Genomic DNA, 24,876 nt, shown 5'->3' with positions numbered 1-24,876 from the left:
GTTTTCCCACAGAAATACGTGGAATCGTTGGTTGTATCCCCACCCTTTTTAACCTTTTGATACAGTTTGCTTATACAGTGAGCTCTCTCAGGCTTTAGAGAAGGGAATTACGTGGTACCAGATGGTGAAGGAAGATTTTTTCCTTCCCTTTTGGGCATAGATCTCTTTTTTTGCTCTCTTTTAAAATTGGTGAATGTTTGCTTTGTTCCTCTTGTTGGTGTATCCTCTCCAATTTCCATAATGCCCAAGCCCCCACAATCTCAACTGGTTATAGATCTTTGGCATGTCTCAAAGTGCTCCATCCTAGGAAGTGATTGATTTGCCTTTATCCCACAATATGTATAACTAATTCTTCAGTAAGTTGATCTTAGCTACGTATTTATTAATAACCATCTTAAGTAATTAATTTATACTTACTGAGAATTTTCCTGTAAGTACTTTTAATTTTAAGAAATTGCATGTCAGATTTTCTCATGAATATCAGAAATAAATATATATTTGTTTATCATTTGGGTCAGGTTTTGAAGATGATTTGCCACCATAAGTCATGACCTGTAGATATCATAACCTATTCTGTAAATTTGGCCGTTGGGATCAGCTTCCCTGAGTTGTGGAGATACTGTGAAGATTTAGGTATCAAATATTAGACTTGATACCTAAAAATTCCCTTTAGCTTTAAAATTATATTGCATTCCTTTCTTTGCTTCAGAAAGCACCAGAGCTCCCTTAGGATCTCAGTTTTTTCCCTACCACAGCTTCGTTGTTAGCAGGCACACAGCCTTTAACAGTACAGGTGTATAGGGAGGTGTCGGTTGCAGGTTGCTTCATTTGTGATTCCTTCATTCTTCTAAGTCTGTTTTCTGTGATACCTGTGTGGAGTAAAAGTATCTGCTATGGGACAGGTATTGAATATTGTACCAGGTGGAATATGGGTAAAAAAAGATATTTTGAAATTAGTGTCAGGTATATAATCAGTTGATTCTAGAAGTAGAAAATATAACCTGCCTCTTTTTCAGACAGTTTTCCAGATTTGGAGCATTGTAATGTGCAATATGAGTATATACTGTTAGGAATACATAAAAGTGGTGGATCTTCATTTAGATAGCTGGAAAAAGAAAACTAATTTCTAAATCATTGTGGTCACTTTTCAGATGTTGAGATTCCAAAAGAGTATGGACTTTGATTTAAGAGTCTTAGCTTATCTATAAGGCTTCATTGTGTGCTTTAGAAAATAAAGATGGGTTTGGTTTTCTTTTTTTAGCTTTTTAAAAATGTGCAGTTGCTTGGAATATTAATAAATACATTAATCAAGATCAATTTCTTTTCCATTTTGATAACATAGGCTAAATTTGGCCGAAGGTGGACCAAAATTGCAAAACTAATTGGAAGTCGCACTGTTTTACAAGTTAAGAGTTATGCCAGGCAGTACTTTAAAAATAAGGTAAGCAGGATATAAATGTCCTAGTTAATAATTATTAATATTAATAATATTAATAATAATATTTTATATTTATATTTTATAATAATATTAATATTAATAATATTTGCAATAAAATTAGTAAGCAAAAGGTAGTTCTTTAATTCAAGCATTAAAGTCAATGTTCAGAGTTTTTGTAGTGAAAGAATTTTATATTCATAAAGTACTCAATGCATGTTTATCTTTAAAAATCTCAAAGTATATCTTCAGTGTTTTGAGTATAGACTGCTATTAGAAGGCATTGTTTCCTAGAAAAATATCTTTTCATTTTAAAGATTTACTTTGTAGCTTTTTTGTTTTTATTATTGTTCCTTTTATTAGCAAGATACATATTGTAAATTCTGAAGAGTCTGACTTAAAAACCAGTCTTTTCAATATGTGAGTGCAAGACCCAGTCCAGAAAAACAAGCCCACAAGCTGCAGAATGATGTTTGAAAATGCAAGTTGTTAGGGGCACCTGGCTGGCTCAGGCTGCAGAGTGTGCTACTCCTGCTCTCGAAGTCATGAGTCCAAGCCCCACGTTGGCACAGAGCTTACCTCTGTTCTGGCTTCAAGACAGGCTGGGGAAATTCCTGGACTTTACTTGGAGGTTAACGGCTCCAAAACAAAATTGATGCTGAATGTTCCAAAAGCTTGGACTGGCTCCTACTCTGAACATTTTGTTCCTGCTCCATCTTCATGACGGCAGCTTCCATTACATTCTCAGGACTCCACGATCTGTGGCTTCAGCTCACTTCTCTGCTAGGCCATGATCTCTAGGCACCCGGGCCATCCTAGTAGCCTCAGAACTTCTGTCCAAAGATTTGCATTGTAGTTTTTAGGAATGATTAGAGCTTAGAGCCATAAATGCTAACATGATGCTAAAATCTATTTAATAGTGGTGATGAAACTTTTATAATTTTTATGAGGAATTATCTGAAAACTTCAGTAAGTTGCAGGATTCAGAAAAGGATAATTATATTTGGTCTGGTTCTTTAATCTTTCAAGTAATCTGTGCTGTGTTTAACCACGTAGTTGTGATATTTAGAAATTTTTAGTATATTCCCTTCTTGAGTTCTGGAAACAGAATTATATAGAATTTGAAAGGGTCTTAAGTGAAATTTGCTGTTTTCTTTTAATGCAAATAATGAGTTTTTCTCTGAATACAAGATTTAGATAATTTAGTGTCATTTGAGCATAGGAAGTAAGTAATATCAATCATCTACTCCCTCTTTAACCAAGCAAAAGCATTTTCAAGGCAGTCAGGCAAAGTTAAGGTATTCTGGAAGAGAATAAAGCTTAACTTGGTTAATCCTATTCCGTATTCCTATTACTCCTATTCCTACTCAGATTGGAACATGCAGAACATATTGGGGTGTCAATTTTACTTAAAAACTTGGGGAAAGGAGACATCATGATGCTAAAGGAGACATTCATACAAAATATAATACAAATCTTACCTGAATTTTTAAGGTTAAAACAGGAGACTTCAAGTAAATAGCAAGGTCATTAAAGGGTGTTCCAAGGCCATGTGTCCAAAACTCCTTTTCTTTCCTGCTACCTTTTTGTTTTCTAAATAGTAAGCCAGTTAACCTCAAATACTAGATTCTGGGATTCTGTTGTGATACAGGATCTGCAGGTAAGCTCTTTTTAGGAGCTATCCTCCCTTGGGTATGCCAGACATATACAAGATTTTTCAAAAACTGTAAAGATTTTATTCTAAATCATTTTTATTCATTGACAATCATTTTCTTTTCCATGACTAGATATTTATGTTATAAAAGTACATAAAGAAGATAATTTCATGCCTTAAATTGTTAGTTGTGTAATACTGCAGCTACATTAAATGAACCTTTGAAAATATTTGTTTCTTGTATATCTGAATTTAAATGAAAGATGAATTTAATTTACTAAATTAAAGATATGTGACAGATTCCTTTAATATGTTATAATGCTGTTTAGCATTATAAAAAATAATCAGCTGAGGTATCTGATACTCTAAGAAATTAGCCATTAAAAATATTTTAATACCTTAAAGAATACTTTAGTATGACAGTTGTTCATTCTCTGTGGTTGTTCTGAGCCAGATTCCTGTTTTAAACTTAATATTGAAAAACAAGATAGTAGTTGTAAATAGGTCATGATTATTTAATTAATAAAATCACCCAGCCATGAATGAGTCAAAAATATATTGATGGAAAATTGGAATGATATTTTACATTCAAAATGCAGTTGTAAATCCTTAGAAGAAAAGCACAATAAAGGTATAATTATACCATTGACATGTACTCAGTTTAATAATACTGTATTTATTATATATATGGCAGTAGTTAAATTTTAAAATATTAATATTATGGGGCTTTTATCTTGATTTTTTAATAAGGTAAAATTAGATGGTCCAGAGAAGGAAACACCAAATCAGAAGAGCAGCAGTGATCTTCAGATTAAAACTGAAGGTGAAGGCACAAAGGCATGGACGCCATCAGATCTAAGGGGACGTGCTGATCCCAACTTGAATGCTATAAAAATTGAGCAGTTATCTGATGATGAAGAAATAGACATCACAGATGAGGCAGATGAGTTGACTTCTCAAGCTCCCCAAAAGAATTCTAGCAATGATGTCTTATTAAACATTCCTAGTAGTATAAGTCATGAATCCAGCCAAGGGGAATTTATTGCTTCTTACAACCAAGAAGATTCTGTATCTAAATCTTCCAAGGAATATTTTCAGAATATAAAGCAGGGAGAAATGGAAGCACTTTCAAGCTCAGGAAGTAAATTTTGGACTGAAACACAAAACACTAGTGACAAAAAGTCCCTTGAATTAAATGATCAGAAATGTAATAAAATGATGAAAAACTCTGAAAAACATGATGGAAGTGGAATAATGGATGATGCCAGGCCATTGTCTTCTCCAGAGCCTTGTGAAGTTCAGAAACACTTGAGTGATAATGAATTGCTTTTTCATTCTTCCTATCAAATGGAGGACGAGAGCCATGAGGAAGAAGAGCTTAAGCCACCAGAACAAGAAGTAGAAATAGATAGAAATACCATTCAAGAAGAAGAAAAACAAGCAATTCCTGAGTTTTTTGAGGGACGCCATGCTAAAACACCAGAACGCTATTTGAAAATTAGGAATTACATTTTGGATCAGTGGTAAGGAAGAACTATATTTTAGATACTGTTTTAAAACTTAACCATGCTCTAGAATATTTTAATTAGGCCTATGCAGAATTTTACATTGCTAGTGATACAGAGAGCTTGAACATGTGAATATATTTTAATAGGCAAGACTTAAAATTTCTCATAGTGAAATTTTCTTTGAAAGCTTTGGTAAATATTGTTATCTCTAGCTATCTCAACCCATCTGTCTGTTCATTAAGAGTATTTGGTCCTGGATAACAGGGATAATTTGCTTTGAGAAGCAGTTTCTTAGGACAGTATTCGGAAGAAACAGAAAACACTACTATACCAGAAAAAGGGGGAGAACATCTTTCCTAGTTTATCACGTATTTGTAAGTACAAAAAGAAAATTTTGTTGACAGATATATTTCTGTCATTAAATGTGGCTAGATTACAGAAACCATTCTCCATAGGTGCTTTCAGCTTTGAACTTGTAACATAATGTGTTAATAATCCCTTCATCCAGCTTCATCAGTATACAAGACTTTTTCTGATATGTGACATTTATCTTCTAAATTGTCAAAATTTGAATTATTTAGCATTGGATAGGGCATAAACCAAAGAATTTCCCACCTTCTCAGCCTAAGTGCTCTGCAAATAATTTGAATTTTCCATAGTTTAATTAAGATGTTATCAAACATTCATAATTGTTATTGCTTTAGGAGATACTGAGTTGCATAGGGCCATTTTTACAGAGGACTTGTGCTGTAACCTAGGAAGATTTGCCAAAGGAAAACATGTAACCAGGCTTGTTACATCAGTACCCTTCATTACTCCCACAATATTAATTTGGCTTTTAAAGATAGTTCTATTCTAAATGAAAGATTTTTGTTCTTGTTCTTGACATGTGATTGTCTTGCTGATGCTTGGGATGGCTAAAGTAAAATTTCTGGGTACAGGGGGTATCAAATGAAAGAATAATTACAAGGAACAACTGATATTTGCATAGTGCTTTACAGTTTACAGAAAGCTTTTCCATGTTTGATTCCTCAGAACAATCCTATAAAATAGGCAGGTGGTGTTTTTTTGTGTGTCTGATCGATTTTGTGGTCTCGCAAAGTTTAGGGGCCTTTGATCATACAACCAGTTACTGACAGAAGGACCTGTGTGCAGGTCAGCTCTATCACTCTCTCCATTATTTCACATTGCCTGATCCGTTCACACTGTTGAAGAAGATCAGTCAAATTAGATCTCTATGGGTATCTAATTTTGTTTTTGTAAATAGAAGGATGAATGGCCAAAGTTGAAGAACTTCAAAATAATAACTCAAAAATTTTTTATCTACATGTATCATCAATGAGTGACTTAATAGTACTTTAATCAATTTGATTTATTTGAATTTTGGATTCCCAATAAGGCAGAATAATTTACATAGATAGTATAAATGATATGGCAGTAGTTTCCTAATCTAATCTAATAGTTTCCTAATCTGGCCTTAGTTCATAAAACCAGTTAAATGTTGTTTCAGTATGGTGATTTAGCAGAACAGTGAAAGAAAAATGTTTCGAATAGGAACTCAAAGCTATTCTTTTCAGAAATAGAAGAGGGGACTGGAGGTGGTGTTAAAAAAAAAAAAAAGTAGAAGAGTTAAAGTTTTAAAATAAAAAGGCCTGCTAGATTTGTTTGTGGCTAAAAGATCCTTTCCATAAAATCACATGCAACTGACTCCCTGTTTAGAAGTATGTTTTATTAAGGTAACCAATACCATTATTATTGAATGCCTATGGAATGCATGTAAAGGTATTTAAATCATCCCCAGTCCTCTTGACAACCTTGTCCTCATTTTACAGATGAGAAAAGTGAGGTTCAAAGAGGAAAAGGAACTTGTTCAAGGTCACATTAGGTGGAGTTGATTTCAGGGTCTGCAGTCTTGACTCTGTATTTTCACACTTCATCCAGGTCTTTGACCCAGACTTTTCACTCTCCCTTGGATGCTCCCCCAACCTGGCCCCCAAGATCTTGATGAATTGTGCTTCATTGTCTCCTTCAGATCTGCTCCATGGAAATGAAAGAACTTCACTACCCCCACCCTATGTAAAATAAAATAGTTCACATGTCTGCCTCTCACTCTCTTACTCCGTATTTTATTGATCTTCGTAGGACTTATTACTACTGAAAATATTATGTTTTTATTTGTACATTGTCTCCCCTTTCTCCCCCTTTCCTCCTCATAATAATACAGGCTTCACAGGAGCAGATTTTTGTTTTTTCATTGTTAACACCCCTAGTGCTTAGGGCAATGCTTGTCTAAGCAAATACAGAGGCACTCTATTTACTAAATGGGAAAAGATGACCCAAATGAATCATGAACAGGTATCTTTAGAGGCCCTACCATTTGTTCAGCACTGTACTAGTGCTGAGCTCGGTTTAAAGACTTTTGAGTTGGGTGATCTTTAATTAAATTAATAGTTTTTAGATTCCTATAGACTTTTGGTAGCCAGTTATACCATGTTCATTCCTGCTTTCTTACCTTTATTTGTGCAGTTTGTTTCCTTTTCTTTCACACTGAAGTGAAGTGAAAACACACTGAAATCTCAGCTTCTCAATAGAATTTCTTTTTTCCCCCCTAAGATTTTATTTATTTTACAGCGAGCATGTAAGTGAGGGAAGGAGCAAAGGCAGAGGGAGAGGATCCCAAGCAGACTGCCTACTGAATCAGGGCAATGCACGAGACTCAATCTCACAATCCTGAGATCATGGTTGACCTGAGTGGAAACCAATAGTTAGGTGCTTAGCCAACTGAGTCACCCAAGTGCCCCTCAAATTTCTGATACCCTCCCACATCATAAATTACTTTGCCTTCCCTGAATGTCTGTAGAATTTATGTTTTTTTTTAAGATTTTATTTATTTATTCATGAAGACAGAAAGAGAGAGAGAGAAGAAAGGCAAAGACACAGAGGGAAAAGCAGGCTTCATGCAGGGAGCCCGACGTGGGACTGGATCCTGGGACTCCAGGATTACGCCCTGGGCCGAAGGCAGGCGCTAAACTGCTAAGCCACCCAGGGATCCCCAGAATTTATGATTTTTAAGTTTGGCTTCTGCTTCGACAGGCCTTACTGAATATCCTGTCTAAGATAGTCGGTCCCTAGTTGTCTCTGACTATCCCCTATCCTTTTTTTTTCCTTCCTAGCATTTACTGCTACCTGACATTGTTTTATTTATATATAATAATATAGTAATATGTTATATATAATTTATATAGTAATATATAGTAATATATATAGTTAATATAATTAATATATAGTAATATATAATATATAGTACATATTATTCATTATACGTATTGTCCTATTAGCATGTAAAATTAGGAACTTTATATTCATATTTGTATCTTTACTGCCTGCAACAGTGGCTGGTGTGTAGGATGCAAAAAATTTTTTGTAGAATATAATAAATAAGAAATGCCTGTTATATAATGTATCAGAATACTTGGTTTATAATGTCTGTACGTAAATCTTGACTTTATTTTTGTAAGTGAATACTTTAATCCCTCTGCTTTTTTGTTTCCTCATCTCTAAAGTAAGAATAGTAAAATGTACTTTGTAGAGTTATGAGGATTAAAGTTGTATAATTATTAGTACTGACACAGCATTCAGTAATTGCTACTGTTAGTAAGTTCTTCGTTACTCTTAAACTCTATATACCATGGTACAATAAGTATATTCAGTAAATCTCTGTTTTTATTATGTAAAGTTTAAGTTTTTCATAGTCTTTGGGCATTTCTTGATTCCTTGGAAATCCTGTAAATGTATTTCTATTTTCCACAGAGAGTAAGCACTTGATATTTGCCTAATGTTTAAAAACCAATATAAAACTTTTAAGCATCATAAGGTAGCTTATAATTAAAAGATACTGCCCGGCAATGTAAAAGTAGATGAACCTAAGTAATATATAAAATTAGAAAAGCCTGATGTTAAATACTTTAGATATATCATCAGAGTGCTCTTTTTATTCAAAGATTGAGGCTTGAATTTGGATCTATAGACAAAGGTTCTAATTTTAAAATCCTGGGATACCTGGAGTCTGTTACATTTCATATGGAAAAAAAGTAATAATAAAAATTACATTATACTCGTATAATAAAAGTCACATTATACTCGTATGTTATTTTATCATTTAAAGATATTTCAGGAAAAAGTACACTTGGGTGTTATGTATTAGCATTGTTCTTCCTACACATTTACCAATTGAGAAGGGGTAAATTTTTAAGATATTTCAAATATTAAAAGTAATCCCCAGAAATCTTTTTTTCATGTTTTTATTTATCCAAAATAACTGTACTTCCATCTCTTAATTAGGGAGATATGCAAACCGAAATACTTAAATAAGACCTCAGTACGTCCTGGCCTGAAGAACTGTGGGGATGTTAATTGTATTGGACGGATTCATACATACCTCGAGTTGATAGGAGCAATCAATTTTGGATGTGGTAAAAATAAAAACCCAACAACATCTTTTACTCAACATTTTTTATCGTTAGAGCACCCATTAACTTCTTTCATGATTAGAATTCAAGCAGATTTAGTATAGATAGAGAATTCAGAAAGATGCAATAACATTATGGAGTAAATGTATTGAGTTTTTTAAAGATATTTCTGTTGATTAAACTATATTTTCCTATAACCTACAGTGAAATTGGTATATAAGGAAAAATAGTCTACTTAAGTAGTAGAAGTAATATAACAATGCAGCTTTTTGTCAAGTAAAAGTAATTTTAAGAAATTCTAGTAATAGCCCATTTAATTTGTGTAATCTATATTAATGCTAGAAATACTGTCTAGCAGTGTTTAAAGAAAACGACTTATGAGCCTCTACACTTAAATGTAATAAAAGTGCTAAAATATTTTTCATGGAAGAAAGTTTCTTTTACTAAAAACTAGGTTTTTCTCAAATTTAAAGTCAATGAATATGCATGATTTTAAATGTATTCTTCACTTTTATTGAATTAATGTGACACAGAACATTTTGAAGAAAAATAATAACCATAGTTGCAAAGTAATAAAGTAATTAGAACTTTGTAACCCATGGTTTCAGAAGAGTATATTCTATGATATATCTATGAGAAGCCATTAACCAGAAAGTTTCTTATCAGAGATTATTTTATTTCATAGAGAGAAAGAGAGAAAATTAAGAGTCTACCCTGTGGTCTGTCCTTCATTTCAGTGTCTTTGTTTCCCCAAGCACTGTACATGGGACTGGCTGGTCAAGAGAACTAAGATCTCCTAGCTTCCTCAGTCACACAAGAAAAATCGTGTTTTCTGCATTAGACCTCTGAATTCAGAAGAGTGGGCTTAGCACTCATTTAATTAGAAATTAAATTACCCATCTCACAAAAACCCCGTTTTATTGAGATTTCCTTAAGAGCATTACTTTTACATGAGGACTTCCAAGTGGTTGTAGAGTAGGTTTAGAAGATCAGGTATAACAAAACTTAGAAATTGGCTTACAACTTAACATCTGTGTAGATGTGTCTTCCTAGTTAACCAATGAGTTTCAGAAAATAATTGATTGTTTTTCCTGAATTCCAATAGAACAGGCTGTATACAACAGGCCACAACCAGTTGACAAAGTACGAGTCAGAGACCGAAAAGATACAGTCGAAGCATACCAGCTTGCACAGCGGCTGCAATCTATGGTAAGCAGCCACCCTTTGGTAAGAGACCTCTTCAAATTGCTCCTTGCCCTGTTGAGTAAGGTGTGCTTCCTTCTCACCAGTGATTTAACAAATAGACATTTAGTGGAAGAACATGTTTTCTCAAGTATTTCACCATAGCCATTCACTTTCTTGGTTCCCATTCAGTTTCATGTTAAAAGGCAAAAAACAAAAAAAAAAGCCCTCAGTTCACTGACAGACCCTTGTGCTTTGCTGGCGACATGGTCTTAGACTGCTTGGTTCTAGTTTCTTTATCTAGCATGTCTTTACATCTATACAGTTAAGCTCTTTTTTTCTCTTTCAGTTCCTTTTTTTTTTTTTTAAGATTTTATTTATTTATTCATGAGAGATAGACACACACACAGAGGCAGAGAAGCAGAGGGAGAAGAAGGCTCCATGCAGGGAGCCTGACGTGAGACTCGATCCCGCGTCTCCGGGATCAGGCCCTGGGCTGAAGGCAGTGCTAAACCACTGAGCCACGGGAGCTGCCTAGTTACTTTGTTTTAAAGTTTGAACTTTAGGTTTCAGCTTTTTGGAATAGCTATCCAAACTATTGTAGTCTTTCTTTTTTAATTCCTGAGGTTATTGAGTTTTAAATATCTTAAAATTCATGAATCTAATTTTTAAAATAAATGATCCTACAAGTCCTCTAAAAAACCTAATTGGTTTTACTAATAAAATAGGTTGAATTGATAAAAAGTGAGGCAAATGAAGAAAAGTGTCCATAATAAAGTGGGTATTTTTCTCAGAGTATTTAGGCCATAAACCATTTCTACTTAGATTTACTGTAGTGAGAAAGGATGTTTTTAGATATAGTTGCTGGAAGGAGTGCTATTTGTACGTTGGCTTGTGAGCCAGTGCATTTTAAAGGCTTCAGTGTTGAGGTCTACAAAACTGGGTATTAGTAATCCAGTCAGTTAACTTTGTGCTTTTTTATTATTTGTATCCATTAGGCAATCTTTCCCTTTGTAAGCCTGAGAAATAATTATTTTGCTTCTAGTTTTCAGTATTCTACTTCTTGCTGTGGGTTCTTGGAAGCTTTCTACCACAAGTGGTTGAGAGGGAAGTCATTTTCTTGATGGTTCTTTTGGTCTTAAAAATATCTTTTGTCCTAGTATTTTAGCTCCTAAAGGTAAAGAAAAATGAAAATTCAAGAAGAAATCTAAGTAAACTTGAGAGGATCATTACTGATTTATTTCTGAGGATAGTGCTATTAAAAATAAGTCAATAAAAATTTGGTTATGCATTGCTAATCAGAGATTATAATATTTTAAGAAAAAAATTAACTGATTTTTAGAAAAATGTCATTTTGGTATTGTATATTACTGTGCTGTGATTTCTCCAAGTTAATCTTGTTACCTTTTGCATTATTTTAATCTTACCACAGCGCACAAGGAGACGTAGGGTCCGAGACCCATGGGGAAATTGGTGTGATGCAAAAGACTTAGAAGGACAAACCTTTGAGGTAACTTTGACCTTTGCAAATAGCTCATCAGTAAAAGTTAACCTGCCAATTAACATTTGTATATCTTAATGCCACATATATTACACTCATTTGTATGTGTATGTATCCTTCCCATGTTACCCATGTTAATTTGCTTGTGTAAAAATCACCAATAAACAACAAAATAGAAGGCATTGGTACAGTTAACTAGGCGTTTGATTCATTTCCTGAATTTTAATTATCTACCTCTGCATTCTAGTTCTAGCTCAAAAATACCTGCCAAGGTGCCAGGAAGTTAGTATGCCTAATTCATTTTAGTAAACATTTGTAGGATAATGTTTTAATTTTTTTTTTTTTTTTTTTTTTTTTTTAATTTATGATAGTCACAGAGAGAGAGAGAAAGAGGCAGAGACTCAGGTAGAGGGAGAAGCAGGCTCCATGCACTGGGAGCCCGACGTGGGATTCGATCCCGGGTCTCCAGGATCGCGCCCTGGGTCAAAGGCAGGCGCCAAACCGCTGTGCCACCCAGGGATCCCTGTTTTAATACGGCATTTAAAATCTTGTCCTACACATTAGACATAATTTAAATTACAAATATTAAAGTATTTCTTATAAAAACTGATCCGAAAGAGAAACACAGGCAATGAATGTGTGTGTGTGTATTCTAAATCTATATAATTTATTTGTGAACATCTAGTGCAGTAGAATGGAAAGAATTTGTGAATGGGTACTTAACTGACTTTGTTACCTTGAGCAGTTTCTTAACCACTAAAGTTCAGGTTTATCTATAAAGTGTGGATAATATCTCTCAAAGAACTGTTGTGAAAATTAAGTGAAGGAAGTAGGATAAAATGTGTGGAGGTCCTAGTACTAGGCACTTAATAAGCCTTGCATATACCAGTTACTCAGTAAATGTTACTTCTCCTGGGTTTCAGTGCCAAAAAAAAAAAAAAAATTGTTCTCTTTCTCTCTTTCCTATTCCCTGCCCCCAACCTCACGCCTAAGCACCAATATCGGCACATTAGTAATTCGTGGTTCCTGTCTAAAAGGAACTTCTATTTCTGGTAGGAAAGATGATCTGTGATAAGTTCCATAAGATTGGTCTTAAGAAAGGTGAGGTCTTGGGATGCCTGGGTAGCTTAGTTGTTGAGCATCTGCCTTCAGCTCAGGGTCTTGGGGTCAAGTCCCACATCGGGCTCCCCTCGAAGAGCCAGCTTCTCCCTCTGTCTGTGTCTCTGCCTCTCTCTCTGTGTCTCCTGAATAAATAAATAAGATCTTGAAAAAAATAAGGGAAGTATCAGGTCTCCCCCAAAGAGTGTGATCAGAGGTGGTGTCACAGAAAATGTGATATTTCATCTGTGACATGAAGGATAAGCAGGAGGATTAGTGCATGAAGGCATTCCAGGCTAAGGGAGCAGCCTAAATAAAGGTACAGATGGGGAAAAAATATCAGACATATTCTGGAAAAAATGCCTAGTTCATTTGGGCTGGAGTGTAAAGAGTGGTAGTAGAAGTGGGATGAAAGATGTGTTCTGTACTTCACATTATTATCAGGATTTTATAAACATTAATTAAATCATCTCTATAACACCAGAACATTGTTGTTATTACTACTTGTGTTCCTGTGTGAAAGGTAAGGAAATTAAAGCACAGAAAACTAAGGTAACTTGGCCAGGGCCACCCAGTGGGTAGCAGAGCCAGGCTTTTTATCTCCAGAATCTGTGCTCTTTACCATTATGTTACAATGTCTCCTGCTTGGGGAAGAAAACTCAACACAGTAGGACTTGGTGATTAAGTAAGTGGAGGGACTCAGGTGATTTCTGAGGTTTTTGAACCTGGGTGGTGCCATTAATTGAAATGAGCAAAACAAGAGAAGGAATAAGTTTTAAGTTTGGTATGGTTGTAGATTGGGGAACAATTTTTTTATCTGTTTCCTAGCATTTCAATTTGATAGTAGAAAGAAGGACATAACATCTACATGAACATGGTCAATCTCGTTCTCACATGCCCTTAAATATGGTCTAAGAGTTGTTTTTGTTTTTTATTAATTCTCTCAGTGGCTGATGGACTCTGATCAACTGGTGTTTTGTATTTTAGCATCTTTCTGCTGAGGAATTGGCAAGAAGAAAAGAGGAAAAATGTAAACCTGTCAAATCCTCAAAAGTACCAAGACCAACAAAAAGGTATACCATTATATAATTTTTTTAACTTCTCACAAATGATTAGGAAATGCATGGGAAAAAATATCTCATATAACATTATATTAAGTTGAAAAATACTAACATTTTGAAATTTTTTATTTCACTGATTATCAATTTGGAAGACCTCGAGCAAAAGTTTTAAATTTATGTGGGTTTAGTGACTGTAGGATCCAACATATGTTGTAAAGGGGCTTTAATTATGACAAGTCATTCAACTCCTTAGATATTTTAAACAGGTAACCTCATGAAATGGTTCTTTCTTTGATTGGTGCTGATTGTTAGCAAGGTTTTTTGTTTCTTAAATAATCTTATATTTGTAACGTGTAAGAGTAAAGGTCACCAAATAAGTTAAATGTCTTGATTTTCCAGACACTCACTTTTTGCAGATGCCCCATTGAATAGGATATAGTTTTGTCAGTGTCCCTTTTAAAACAAGATTATCTAGGAATGCTACTAAGTCATTTTCAATGGAAAGAGCCCTAATGCTTAACCAGGAGTGTGTCCCTAGGTGTAAGTTACATAAAGCCTTAAGCCTTCAGTCCTCGTTTATAAAATAGTAGCTATAATAGCTAACTCTGTTATCTATGCTTTAAGCACTTCATGTATATGAACTCTTTAAATACTCATAAGTACCCTATGCAGTAGTTAATATCATTCCCACATTATAGATGAGGAAACTGAGACACAAAAAAGGTTGAGTGACTTGCCCGTGCTTGTCAGTGATGAGGCTGTGATTTACATCTAAGCAGTTAGTTTAAGGAATCCTATTGCTGACCATCATATTATTTATATATCACCTCTCTAAAATAAAAATTAAAACTTAAAGTTGAATTGAACACCAATAAAAAATAAATTTATGAAATACTAGACTCCTCATCTAGTATCTAGACATTTGATTCTCTGAATCTAAATGTGAGATTTATTGTGACTCCCAAGTCCCCGTTCCAATTTGTCAGGATCTTTCTGAATCCAGATCCACTTTTCTCATATTTGCCTTCATAACTTTGAATCATCAGCATTTCAGTAAGTTACCTCTTCTGTCATTGGCCACTGATTAAATAAAATGTTTAACTGAGATAAATGTAAGGCTCAGACTTCATTGTTCAATCAGCTGTACGTTGCCATGGTTAACCCGTGTCTTTTCATCTTATGCAGAAGAAAAATTTTAGCAGATGTCTTGCTTATATTCAGGTAAAATATATTTGAATCTTTATGAGTCTGCTAGTTTCTAGCAGATCAGTCCTATCAAAAATAAAATTTAGATTTACTTCTATTTTCATAGATCATTATTATTATTCTTAGTAGTCACCTCTTCATTTGGTAAAGGCTCAAAATCAGCTGTTTAATAATCTTTTCCAGAATTTCTCAATATTTAACCCTCTGCTTCTAAAGTCTGTTTTTCCCATGTTTTGAAAACAAGTCCGGGGGCACCAATAGCAGGTCATGATCTCAAGGTTGTGAGAGAGAGCCCCATGTTGGAACCTCACGTTGGGCTCACTGTTGGGCTTGGAGCCTGGTTGAGATTTTTATCCCCCTTCCCCCTCCCAGTTCACACACACATGCATTCTCTCTCTCTAAAAAAAAAATAAAATAAAAACAAGCCCGGTAATTGCCTGTTTGTAGCCCTCCAATAATTTTTCCATTCCTTAAAGTTCCTCCAACAAGATCAGTGGAGTTTCACATCATGCTTCTTCAGTTCTCTGGGATGTATATACTGTCTATTCTTTTTATTTATGTTGATGAAGCATTTTTTTTATTGGGATCTTTTCCCTTCATTCAACAAATATTTGTGAGTGCTTGCTATGTATCAGGCACTGTTCTAGGAACTTGGATTACAAAGTGTGTGATTTCCTAGCACTAACAATCTCTGGTAGAATGGGAACTAAATAGTCCTGCTCTTTCCAGTCCTGTTAACATAAACATATTCCTTGTTTGTGTGTGTTTTTTCTTCTCTGAACATAGCCTAAAGAAAGCCTTATTAATCGTTCCTAATACCTTTCTCAAACCTCAGCTCTTTACCAGTTAAAGCTTTTGTAACATTTCTCTTAGATTTACACATGCTTTTGTATCTACCCTTACTTGTGTTCTCCTCTTTTTGTCTTTTTTTTACTCTTTCATTGTAAAATTAGAGTTTATCATAGAATTTTATATATATATATTAATTTCTTTATCAGAACTGCTTGTTGTTTATTCATTCAGCAAAGATTTATTGAGTCCCTACTCTGTGCTGTTAACCGTACTTACAAGTATTTTTGAGAAACTTACATCCTTCTTGAACTTTCTTTCCCATGTCATATTAGAGAGTTGTTTACATTTTCTTCCAGTTTTTTGAAATACACTTGTGTGTATTATAATGTTCTTTTCTTTGGGTATTAAATTAAGACAACAGAATTGCTTTCTCCCAAAGGTATTATTATTTCCCATATTTTTATTGAGTCCAAAAAACCAGTGCGTCTCTCAAAGGGTTGTATAGAATGTCCTAAGAAATTCTCCTAGTTTAGTATTTTTCTGAAAATTTGGGTTTAGATTATTGATACATATTTTCTAATTTAAATGAATGTTATTTTCTTGATCTTCTTACTGAATTTTATTAGAAATGATTTTTTTTTCTTTTCCAGCTCGTTTGATCCCTTCCAGCTGATACCTTGTAATTTTTTCAGTGAAGAAAAGCAGGTACTATTTATGCATTAGTGAATGGCCATAAATAATGCCCCCGTCAGGCATGAAGTATTTCTTCTTTTTCTGTGTGTGCGAGGCATATATATATGTGAAAGATTGGACAAGGCAAAGTACATTAAGGGTCAAATGAGTGATACAGTTGGGAAATTAAAGAATTTTTCCATGCTAGGATTTTGAATGATAGTTTATTAAAAATTCTCTGGCTTGTGCTGAGCCTTGGTTGGTGATGAGAACTTGGTGTGACAGGTGAAGGAGAAAAGGGTGGACGTTCCAGTGAGGAAGAACAAAATCTCTATTTTTATGCTCCCCCATTTTTTTTTTTTTTTTTTATATTTCAGGAGCCATTTCAGGTGAAAGTGGCTTCAGAAGCACTTTTAATAATGGATTTGGTAAGGATAATCTATTGTGTTTACTTACTCTGATTTCTATTCTTGTGTATTTTTATTGCAGGCTTAAGAGGGAGTATGGAAGACGTGTATTTTGGATCTTAACTATCCTCTTTTACAAGGAATCTAAAAATAAGTCTTTTCTTTTGGAGAAAAGCCAAACAATTGCATGTTTCCATATTTTAGAGAAAATAAATTAATGTGAGTTTTGCAGACTGTTTATCATCATTAACCCCATATTCATTTTCTGGTATCCTTTGTCTGCTGCCTTTTAGATAATTGTAACAAAGCACAACTCCTACATTTGGGAGGCTCCTTGTTGGCACTAAATTACCAAGACCTCCAATAGTTGTGTTTGTTCAGGGTGTTTTTCTGTAGGAGGACCCAGAGCAGTTTACTTTGTATCCTTCTGATACCTTTCCTGAGTAAGGAAAACAAATGGTATCTTCCTTTTTTTAAATTTAAAAATGGTATCTTGGAGTATTTAAATATTTGGTTCAAAGCTTCCCAGCTGGCAGTGAAGATAAATCTGAAATCCTAAATTTCTTTGCACTGAGCCTAGCATCTAATTCCTCTACTATGCTACTTTATTTTAGAAAAGCATAGTTAACATACTTATAGATGACTCTTCTGTGATAAGTGAGTTTTATTCTGATTTTTTGTCAGATGGATTTGTATGTTTGAGCTAAGTCTATTTTATATTTCTTTTTAGCATGCTCATGTCTCTATGGCAGAAGTGATTGGTCTATTAGGAGGAAGATACTCAGAAGTTGATAAAGTAGTTGAAGTAAGTTCTCTATTGTTTTAAAATAATTTTTAAAAATTATTTAGTCCTGCTGCCATACCAAATATTTTTACAGATTTCAGTGGATATAATTAAAATACAGACTTTTACCTGTGATATAAATGAGACTATGCAAATGTGTTAGATATTCCCAGGAGCAAACTAACATTCCACATATTGAGCACCTGTTCCTTTTGCCATCAAGAAAGAGAGAGTGCTGCCAGCCAGGCCTTGCCTTCTCATTTCCTTCACCAATAAAAAGCTACAACTACTTTAAGAGGCCAGGAAGCATGCACCAAATTGAAACTTGGCATGCGTCACTCTGTTGTAATCATTATCATAAATATAGGAGTCATTGAAAGACTATGTACAGATATGATAAGGGCTGACTTAGAAAAATAATTATTATTACGGCCTTGTTTGAGTAGAAAAATCGATTCTGAGTTCCTACATACAATCACACTTTTGGAGTGTTATTTATTTGCCAGTTAAAGGCTGCCTGTGATACTGCCAAATACTTTCACTGGCTTAAAAAAGTTTCTGTATCTATGTATGAAAGAACTAAAACATTAAAGTAATAGAATTAACAGGATTTCAGTGTAACCATATAAGGATTAATCTTTTATAGGTCTGTGCAGCAGAGCCATGTAATAGTCTGAGTACAGGACTGCAGTGTGAGATGGATCCTGTCTCACAAACACAGGCCTCAGAGACCTTGGCTGTGAGAGGCTATAGTGTTATTGGATGGTATCATTCTCATCCTGCCTTTGATCCAAATCCTTCCTTACGAGATATTGACACTCAAGCCAAATACCAGGTGGGCTTGTAGGTTTTATGTGTAAATAATTGCACCTTTTCTCCTCCTTTGTTGTTTTCTATGAAATAAATGTATTTATAGCATTCCTAGCCAAGTATTGCATTTCTAATACTATTTACATCTGGAGCTTTGAAATAACTGCATTTTTTCTGATCACAAGAGTAATATGTGTTTAAACACTTAGCTATTTTATTTAGTACAGACAAACCATCTAACAGTGATAAGTACTTCTAGAGCCTTTAAAAATTGATGGGAATGGGGCACTTGGGTGGCTCATTTGGTTAAGCATCTGGCTCTTGATTTCAGCTGAGGTTATGATCTCAGGGTCGTGAGATCAAGTCCTGCATCAAGTTGCACACTCAGTGTGGAGTCTGCTTGGGATTCTTTCCCTCTTCCTCCCCCCCCCTCCTCCTCTATTACTCCCCCCTTACCGTTCCCTCTCTGTAAATAAAAATAAAATCTTTAAAAAATAATTGATGGGAACAACTAGGACAGGGTCTAGGTATGAATGAAGTAATCAGTACCAGTCTATTTTACATCTCTGGTAAAAACAAAGTTTTGTTTTATTCTGATAGTTTATGTTGGATAGGTGAATGTTTTTGTTATAGGTAGCTGTTAATAAATTATTACCGTATTGATAAAGATTATACCTATAGTGAAAATAATCTGTAAACATATTCATGGCAAATACAGATTTTGGAGGCCACATGATCTAATTTTTAAGGGTCATTTCTGGTTGGGTTGAGCACATTTTGGCCTGAAAAATAATAGTGCGGAATGATACATATTTCAATTAGTTGCTGTTTGGCTATAAAGTTTTTAACACACCTTTGTATTCCTTTTTCTTCCATTAGGTGTTTAAGATGTTGGTATGGGTAAATACTGATTTTTAAATTTATGCAGTCAAGACTAATTATACTTTTCTTTTCACTGTAGAGTTACTTCTCCAGAGGCGGTGCAAAGTTCATTGGAATGATTGTTAGTCCTTATAATCAAAACAATCCTTTACCTTATTCCCAGATTACCTGCCTGGTTATAAGTGATGAAATTAGCTCAGATGGCTCTTATCGTAAGTTTTCAACAAAAACAGCTTCACCCAACAACTTCACCCTATCTCAGCCTTCCTTTCTTCAAATCTCACATATGTGAGGCTGTGTGATTGAGAAGTTTGTCCCATCAACTAGGGAATAATTGTTTGCATACCATGTAGTGCAGCCATCCTCTTCCCTTTGGTGATCCCCTTGTAGATTCAAGTCCCTACGGTGTTAATCATGGCCACTGGGCAGGAGGATTACAATGTGGGGAAAAGTTTGGGCCAAGCAGTGTCCATGTTAGGTACAGGCATACCTCAGAGATACTGCAGGTTTGGTTCCAGACCACCATGATAAATTAAATGCCACAATAATGAATTTTTTGGTTTCCTAGTGCATATAAAAGTTATGTTTACAATCTACTGTGGTTTATTATGTGTGCAGTAACATCATATCTAAAAAATGACACACATACTTTATTTTTTTTTAAGTAAAGATTTTATTTATTTATTCATGAGAGACACAGAGAGAGAGAAGCAGAGACACAGGCAGAGGGAGAAGCAGGCTCCATGCAGGGAACCTGACGTGGGACTCGATCCCGGGTCTCCAGGATCCTGGGCTGAAGGTGGCGCTAAACCGCTGAGCCATCCGGGCTACCTGGCATACATATTTTAGTTAAAAAGTACTTTTGCTAAAAAATGCTAACCATCATCTAAGCTTTCAGTGAGTCATAATCACTTATTACATATCACCATAGCAAATATAATAATAATGAAAAATTTTAAATATTCCAAGAATTGCCAAAACGTGACACAGACACAAAGTCAGCAAATACTATTGGAAAAATGTTGCTGATAGACTTGCTTGACTATAGGGTTGCCACAGACCTTCAATTTGTGAAAAACACAATAACTGTGAAATGAAGCGCAGTAAAATGAAGCATAATAACCCAAGGTATGCCTGTCCTAGAGTTATTAGAGTTACTGCTGTAAGTGAAATAGACAAAGTCTCTATTCTCAGGAAATCTTGTATGAATATAGACTGACTTTCTCTACAGTGGCATTCAAATGGGAAAAAATAATAATAATAAGGAAAAATTACCACCCTGTTACCAGTTCTCTGTGGCCTCTCAGTTTAGGCTTTATAGTGCCTGACTGGTTTCCTAGTCTTTGTTTCCATTCTATCCCAAGAAAGTATGTGCTGGGCTTAGCCCAGTCATATGATTTGATTCCTTTGGGAATTACGTTACTTGTAGTCCAGTCAACTCTGGCTGGACAGGGAATTAGTGTAGCAGACTAGGGAAAAGAGGGGAATATAAGAGGCAAGTGTGTAGAAAGGAAAAGACTTGAAGAAACAATGACATTTCTGGAATATTTATTTTCTCCTCTCTATCCTTACCACAGCTGCTCTCCTTCACTGTCCTTTTTTGATATTGTCACTGAACATTATACTGCTCCCCATTAGCTCATGAGCTCCTTGAAGGTAGATGTTATATTGGACTCATCTCTCTGTCCTCAGTCTCTAGCACAAGGCCTGGCATAAAGTAGGTATTGAGTGAAAGTTTGTTTAACAAATTAACTTCGTTGTTTTTAATGATGTCACTTTAATGATGCCATCTCTTTGGCAGAGTAGTGCTTACCCCCATGTCATTGCAATTAGTTGCTCTGTTCTTTGTGCATCTGCAACACTTGTTTCCTGCCCTCAGGGTGCTTTTATCCTTTAAGTTTAATCTATCCATTTGACATTTCACACTAAAATCTGAACCTCAGAGAGCCCAAACTGTGTTCTTTGTCTGTGTATCCCCACCAGCACCTAATTAATAGTTGCCTTGCACCTAGGGAGTGGTCAGCACTCTACTGGTTTTTATTGAACAAAGAGTATTGACACTAGCTTTAGTCCAAAATGCCCAGTTTGAACATAGCTCATGTATATAACATTCTTTAACCCAATATAATTTTATAAAAAGTTACAAAAGGAGTAATCACAATTAACTTATTCTCAATTTAAGTCACTTTTTAAATCTTACAGTCTGCTAAATTTAGGAAATGAGCCTGTACTCTGATGCTATCAGAGTATACAGAGAATACAGTAGCTACCAGCTACATAAGACTATTTACTAAATAGTCTAAGAATTAAATGAAATTTAAAATTCAGTTCCTAGAATTCTGCTTCTGGCCCAAAGAAAGTAACAAAGACCTATCTGAAACAACCATAAAACTGGACAAATGTATAAGACAGTGGTGTTTAGGTCACAACATCAGGCAGTGAAGGGATATTGCTGAGAGATGGGAAACAAATGAGGGGAGCCCCAAATTATCCTAGCTTACCAACCTAACAAGAGTTTCCCAGTATGACACAAGGAGGAGAAACCTACCTATGGAATGGCAGACTGAATTGAGGTGACAGAGGGAAGACAAAGTCAACTAAATTTGTAGGACAGAGTACCCGAGAGCAGAAAGCTTCATGGGGAGCCAAACTCTAGAGATTTGTGGGAAGGGACAGATTTAGTATTAAGCAAAATATAGAGCAGTGTATGCATGGAAGAAAGTACCGAGGCAGGGGCAGGAATCACTTGAAAGGATGAGAGGGAACTGTACTGGATGCTCTCATAAGGTACCACTAGACAGCACACAGTATTCAGTATTTTCATCATTGCAGAAAGTTCTATTGGGCAGAGTTGTCTCTTAAATGCCTCTTAACACTGCTTACTAGGTCTTAATCCTGGGTTCTTCACTGTGCTCTTATTTGGAAACATTCTGGTTCAAGAATTTTCAAGAAGCCATGGGATACCTTGTGTTACAGTACTTTTAACTTAGGTTCTCTTTTCCTTGCCTTTCCTGTCCTACTCTCTTTTTTCCTGTTAGGTATATAGCCATGTTTTCTTTTAAATGTTTCTAATGGATAAGCATTTTCTGTACTTGGAATAGGCAAAAAATATACTTAGTGATTAGTTTTCTTCTGATATTTTAATGGATTAAAAATATTCAGCACAAAAAGAAATTTGTACTGATTTTAGTGCTTTTTTTTTTAACTTAGAAAAATACTCTTAATACCAAACAAAGCTGAATAGTTTGTGTGTGTGTTTTTACAGTTTTTCACCAGCACAGACTGAAAATGCATTCTTTATTCTTATTTTTGGTTCTCATTAAGAGTAGGAGTTGCTTGCCTAGATTATTCAGATCCCAGTTCTGACATTTATTGGTTATTTTACCTTGGGCAGATTACTTAGCCTCTCATTCCCTTTTGCCACATCTGTAAAATGAGAAAATATTATTACCTTGCTGGGGCGCCTGGGTGGCTCAGGCAGGCATCTGACTTTGGTTAAGGTCATGATCTCAGGGTCCTGGGATCAAGCCCTGTGTTCATCATCACCACACCACACTCCGCAGGGACTCAGCTTCTCCCTCTCCCTCTGCCTCCCCCCACCTTTGTGTGAGCTCTCTCTCTCTCAAATACATAAAATAAAATCTTTAAAAAAACTATTTCCTTGCTTTCAGGGAAGTTGTAAAAATTGTTGTTAGTATATCAAGTGCTTAGCAAATAATAGATCTTCAATAGGAAGTTGTGATTATACTGTTGTCTGAGCTTAGTAAGTAATCAGAGCATTTCAAGTAAATTATCAATATCACCAAAAGGAGTTTGCTTAATAGCTTGTGTGCTGTAATGTGTCACTCTTCTCAAGTTTTTGGAGGGAAAAAGTGAAATGGAGGAGAATTGAGAAATAAAAAAAAGATCCACATGAAAAAAATAGGGGTGCTTTTTAGAACACATTGACAAAATAAGCTTGTTTTTCAAGGAAGTTAGTCATGGTGTTTTTCATTTCATTTTCTTCATGCCTTCTGATTTGCTGGCATTGTATTTACTTAAAAAGCCTTATATTGACAAAAACCCAGTTGAGAGGCAGTATATTGTAAAGTTAATAACAAACTTAAGCCAGACTGCCTGGGTTCAGATTTTGGCTCTGCCTCTTCATAATTATATATATATGCTGATGAACAGGTTATTTAACCTCTCTGTGACTCAGTGTCCTAATCTCCCCCCCCCCCCCCCCCAGAAAAAGCAGGGATAGAGGATAATACTGGTAGCTAGTTTAAAGTGGCCTTACATATATAAAGCACCGTAAGCCTGCCATATAGTAAGCATTATGTAAATTTTACTATTATTTTTATGGTATTGACCTTTGGTAATGAATCACCTGAGCTTTTCTTTTTAATACACTGCAAATATAATTATAGGGAGATTTTGAAAGATATATGAGAAATTTCCAATAGGCTCATCCTTGGTATTTTTCCTTTCTAGCTGTGTGCATGGTATCTACCCCTTGGGCTCCTTTCCTCCAGAGTTTAGCCTGACAGTTTTGACTCTAGTGCAGTTGCTGCTTCTCCAGAGTTAATCCTATTTCCTGACTGGTGTTAACTCCTATAAGGAGGTAAAGTGAGTGTGGGCTCAGAAGCCAGGCAGACTTGCTGGGGTTTAAAATCCAGGCTCTTCAATTTCCCCAGCCTAAACAAGTTGTTTCACTGGTCTCAGCCTGTTTCTTTGTAAAATAGGAATAATGCTGCCTACCTTATAGCATTGCTGTAAGCTTAACCTATTTAAAAATAAAAATCACTGGAATGGAATGTCTTGTTTTGCCTAGCTCAGTGTCAGTTTAAGCCCGTGTTTCTGACAATTTTTAACAGTGCCCCCTTTCACTCAAAAGTCTCTTGGTTTGGATATAAATTATGTGATCATCCTGCCTCTCAGTTCCTTACATTTAATTGTCATGCAAATGGTACTTTTACTTTTCTTTATTATTATTAATTGCTTGGCATTAATGTGCTTGATGGACCTGGTTCAGCCAGGCAGTAAATATTTAATGAATGCCCACTATGTTTAAAGTGCTGTTCAGCTGGTCTGCCAAGTCGAGAGGGTGAGGATTTTAGGTAATTGAAAGGAGATTGCAGACTTAAGAAATAGTTGGTGATAGTCTGTCTGCCTCTTTATGCTCTTCTAGGTTTACCTTATAAATTTGAAGTACAACAGATGCTGGAAGAACCTCAGTGGGGATTAGTGTTTGAAAAGACAAGATGGATAATAGAAAAATACCGGCTCTCCCATAGGTATGTACTGTGGTTGGAGATGGTTGCACATCTGCAGTGTTTCTCATTAAATTATGTTTTAGAGAAAACCCAAGTTAAATATAAAACTATGATATATGACATCAGTGACAGTTTATTACAAAACTGATTAGTTTAAGGT

At 35.2% G+C, this 24,876-nt stretch overlaps 1 protein-coding gene across 10 annotated transcripts in view; it reads left to right on the top strand.

Moving 5' to 3' along the window:
• Positions 1-24,876, top strand: part of MYSM1 (Myb like, SWIRM and MPN domains 1) — a 43,722-nt gene that overhangs the window by 11,377 nt on the left and 7,469 nt on the right. For 8 of the 10 annotated variants that reach the window (XM_077891969.1, XM_077891965.1, XM_077891968.1 and 5 more), the window contains 13 exons: positions 1,343-1,441; positions 3,840-4,612; positions 8,939-9,069; positions 10,172-10,275; positions 11,681-11,758; positions 13,835-13,920; positions 15,094-15,129; positions 16,557-16,611; positions 16,956-17,006; positions 17,716-17,790; positions 18,416-18,604; positions 19,541-19,673; positions 24,632-24,737. In XM_077891969.1, coding sequence (XP_077748095.1) covers positions 1,343-1,441; positions 3,840-4,612; positions 8,939-9,069; positions 10,172-10,275; positions 11,681-11,758; positions 13,835-13,920; positions 15,094-15,129; positions 16,557-16,611; positions 16,956-17,006; positions 17,716-17,790; positions 18,416-18,604; positions 19,541-19,673; positions 24,632-24,737 — 1,916 coding nt within the window. The remainder of the gene's footprint in view (positions 1-1,342; positions 1,442-3,839; positions 4,613-8,938; positions 9,070-10,171; positions 10,276-11,680; positions 11,759-13,834; positions 13,921-15,093; positions 15,130-16,556; positions 16,612-16,955; positions 17,007-17,715; positions 17,791-18,415; positions 18,605-19,540; positions 19,674-24,631; positions 24,738-24,876) is intronic. The other 2 variants (XM_077891966.1, XM_077891964.1) reach the window with 2 other exon arrangements.

Source organism: Canis aureus, chromosome 3, assembly GCF_053574225.1.
Source record: "Canis aureus isolate CA01 chromosome 3, VMU_Caureus_v.1.0, whole genome shotgun sequence".
NCBI classification, from domain to species: Eukaryota; Metazoa; Chordata; class Mammalia; order Carnivora; family Canidae; genus Canis; species Canis aureus.
This window is presented reverse-complemented; position numbering and strand designations above follow the sequence as displayed.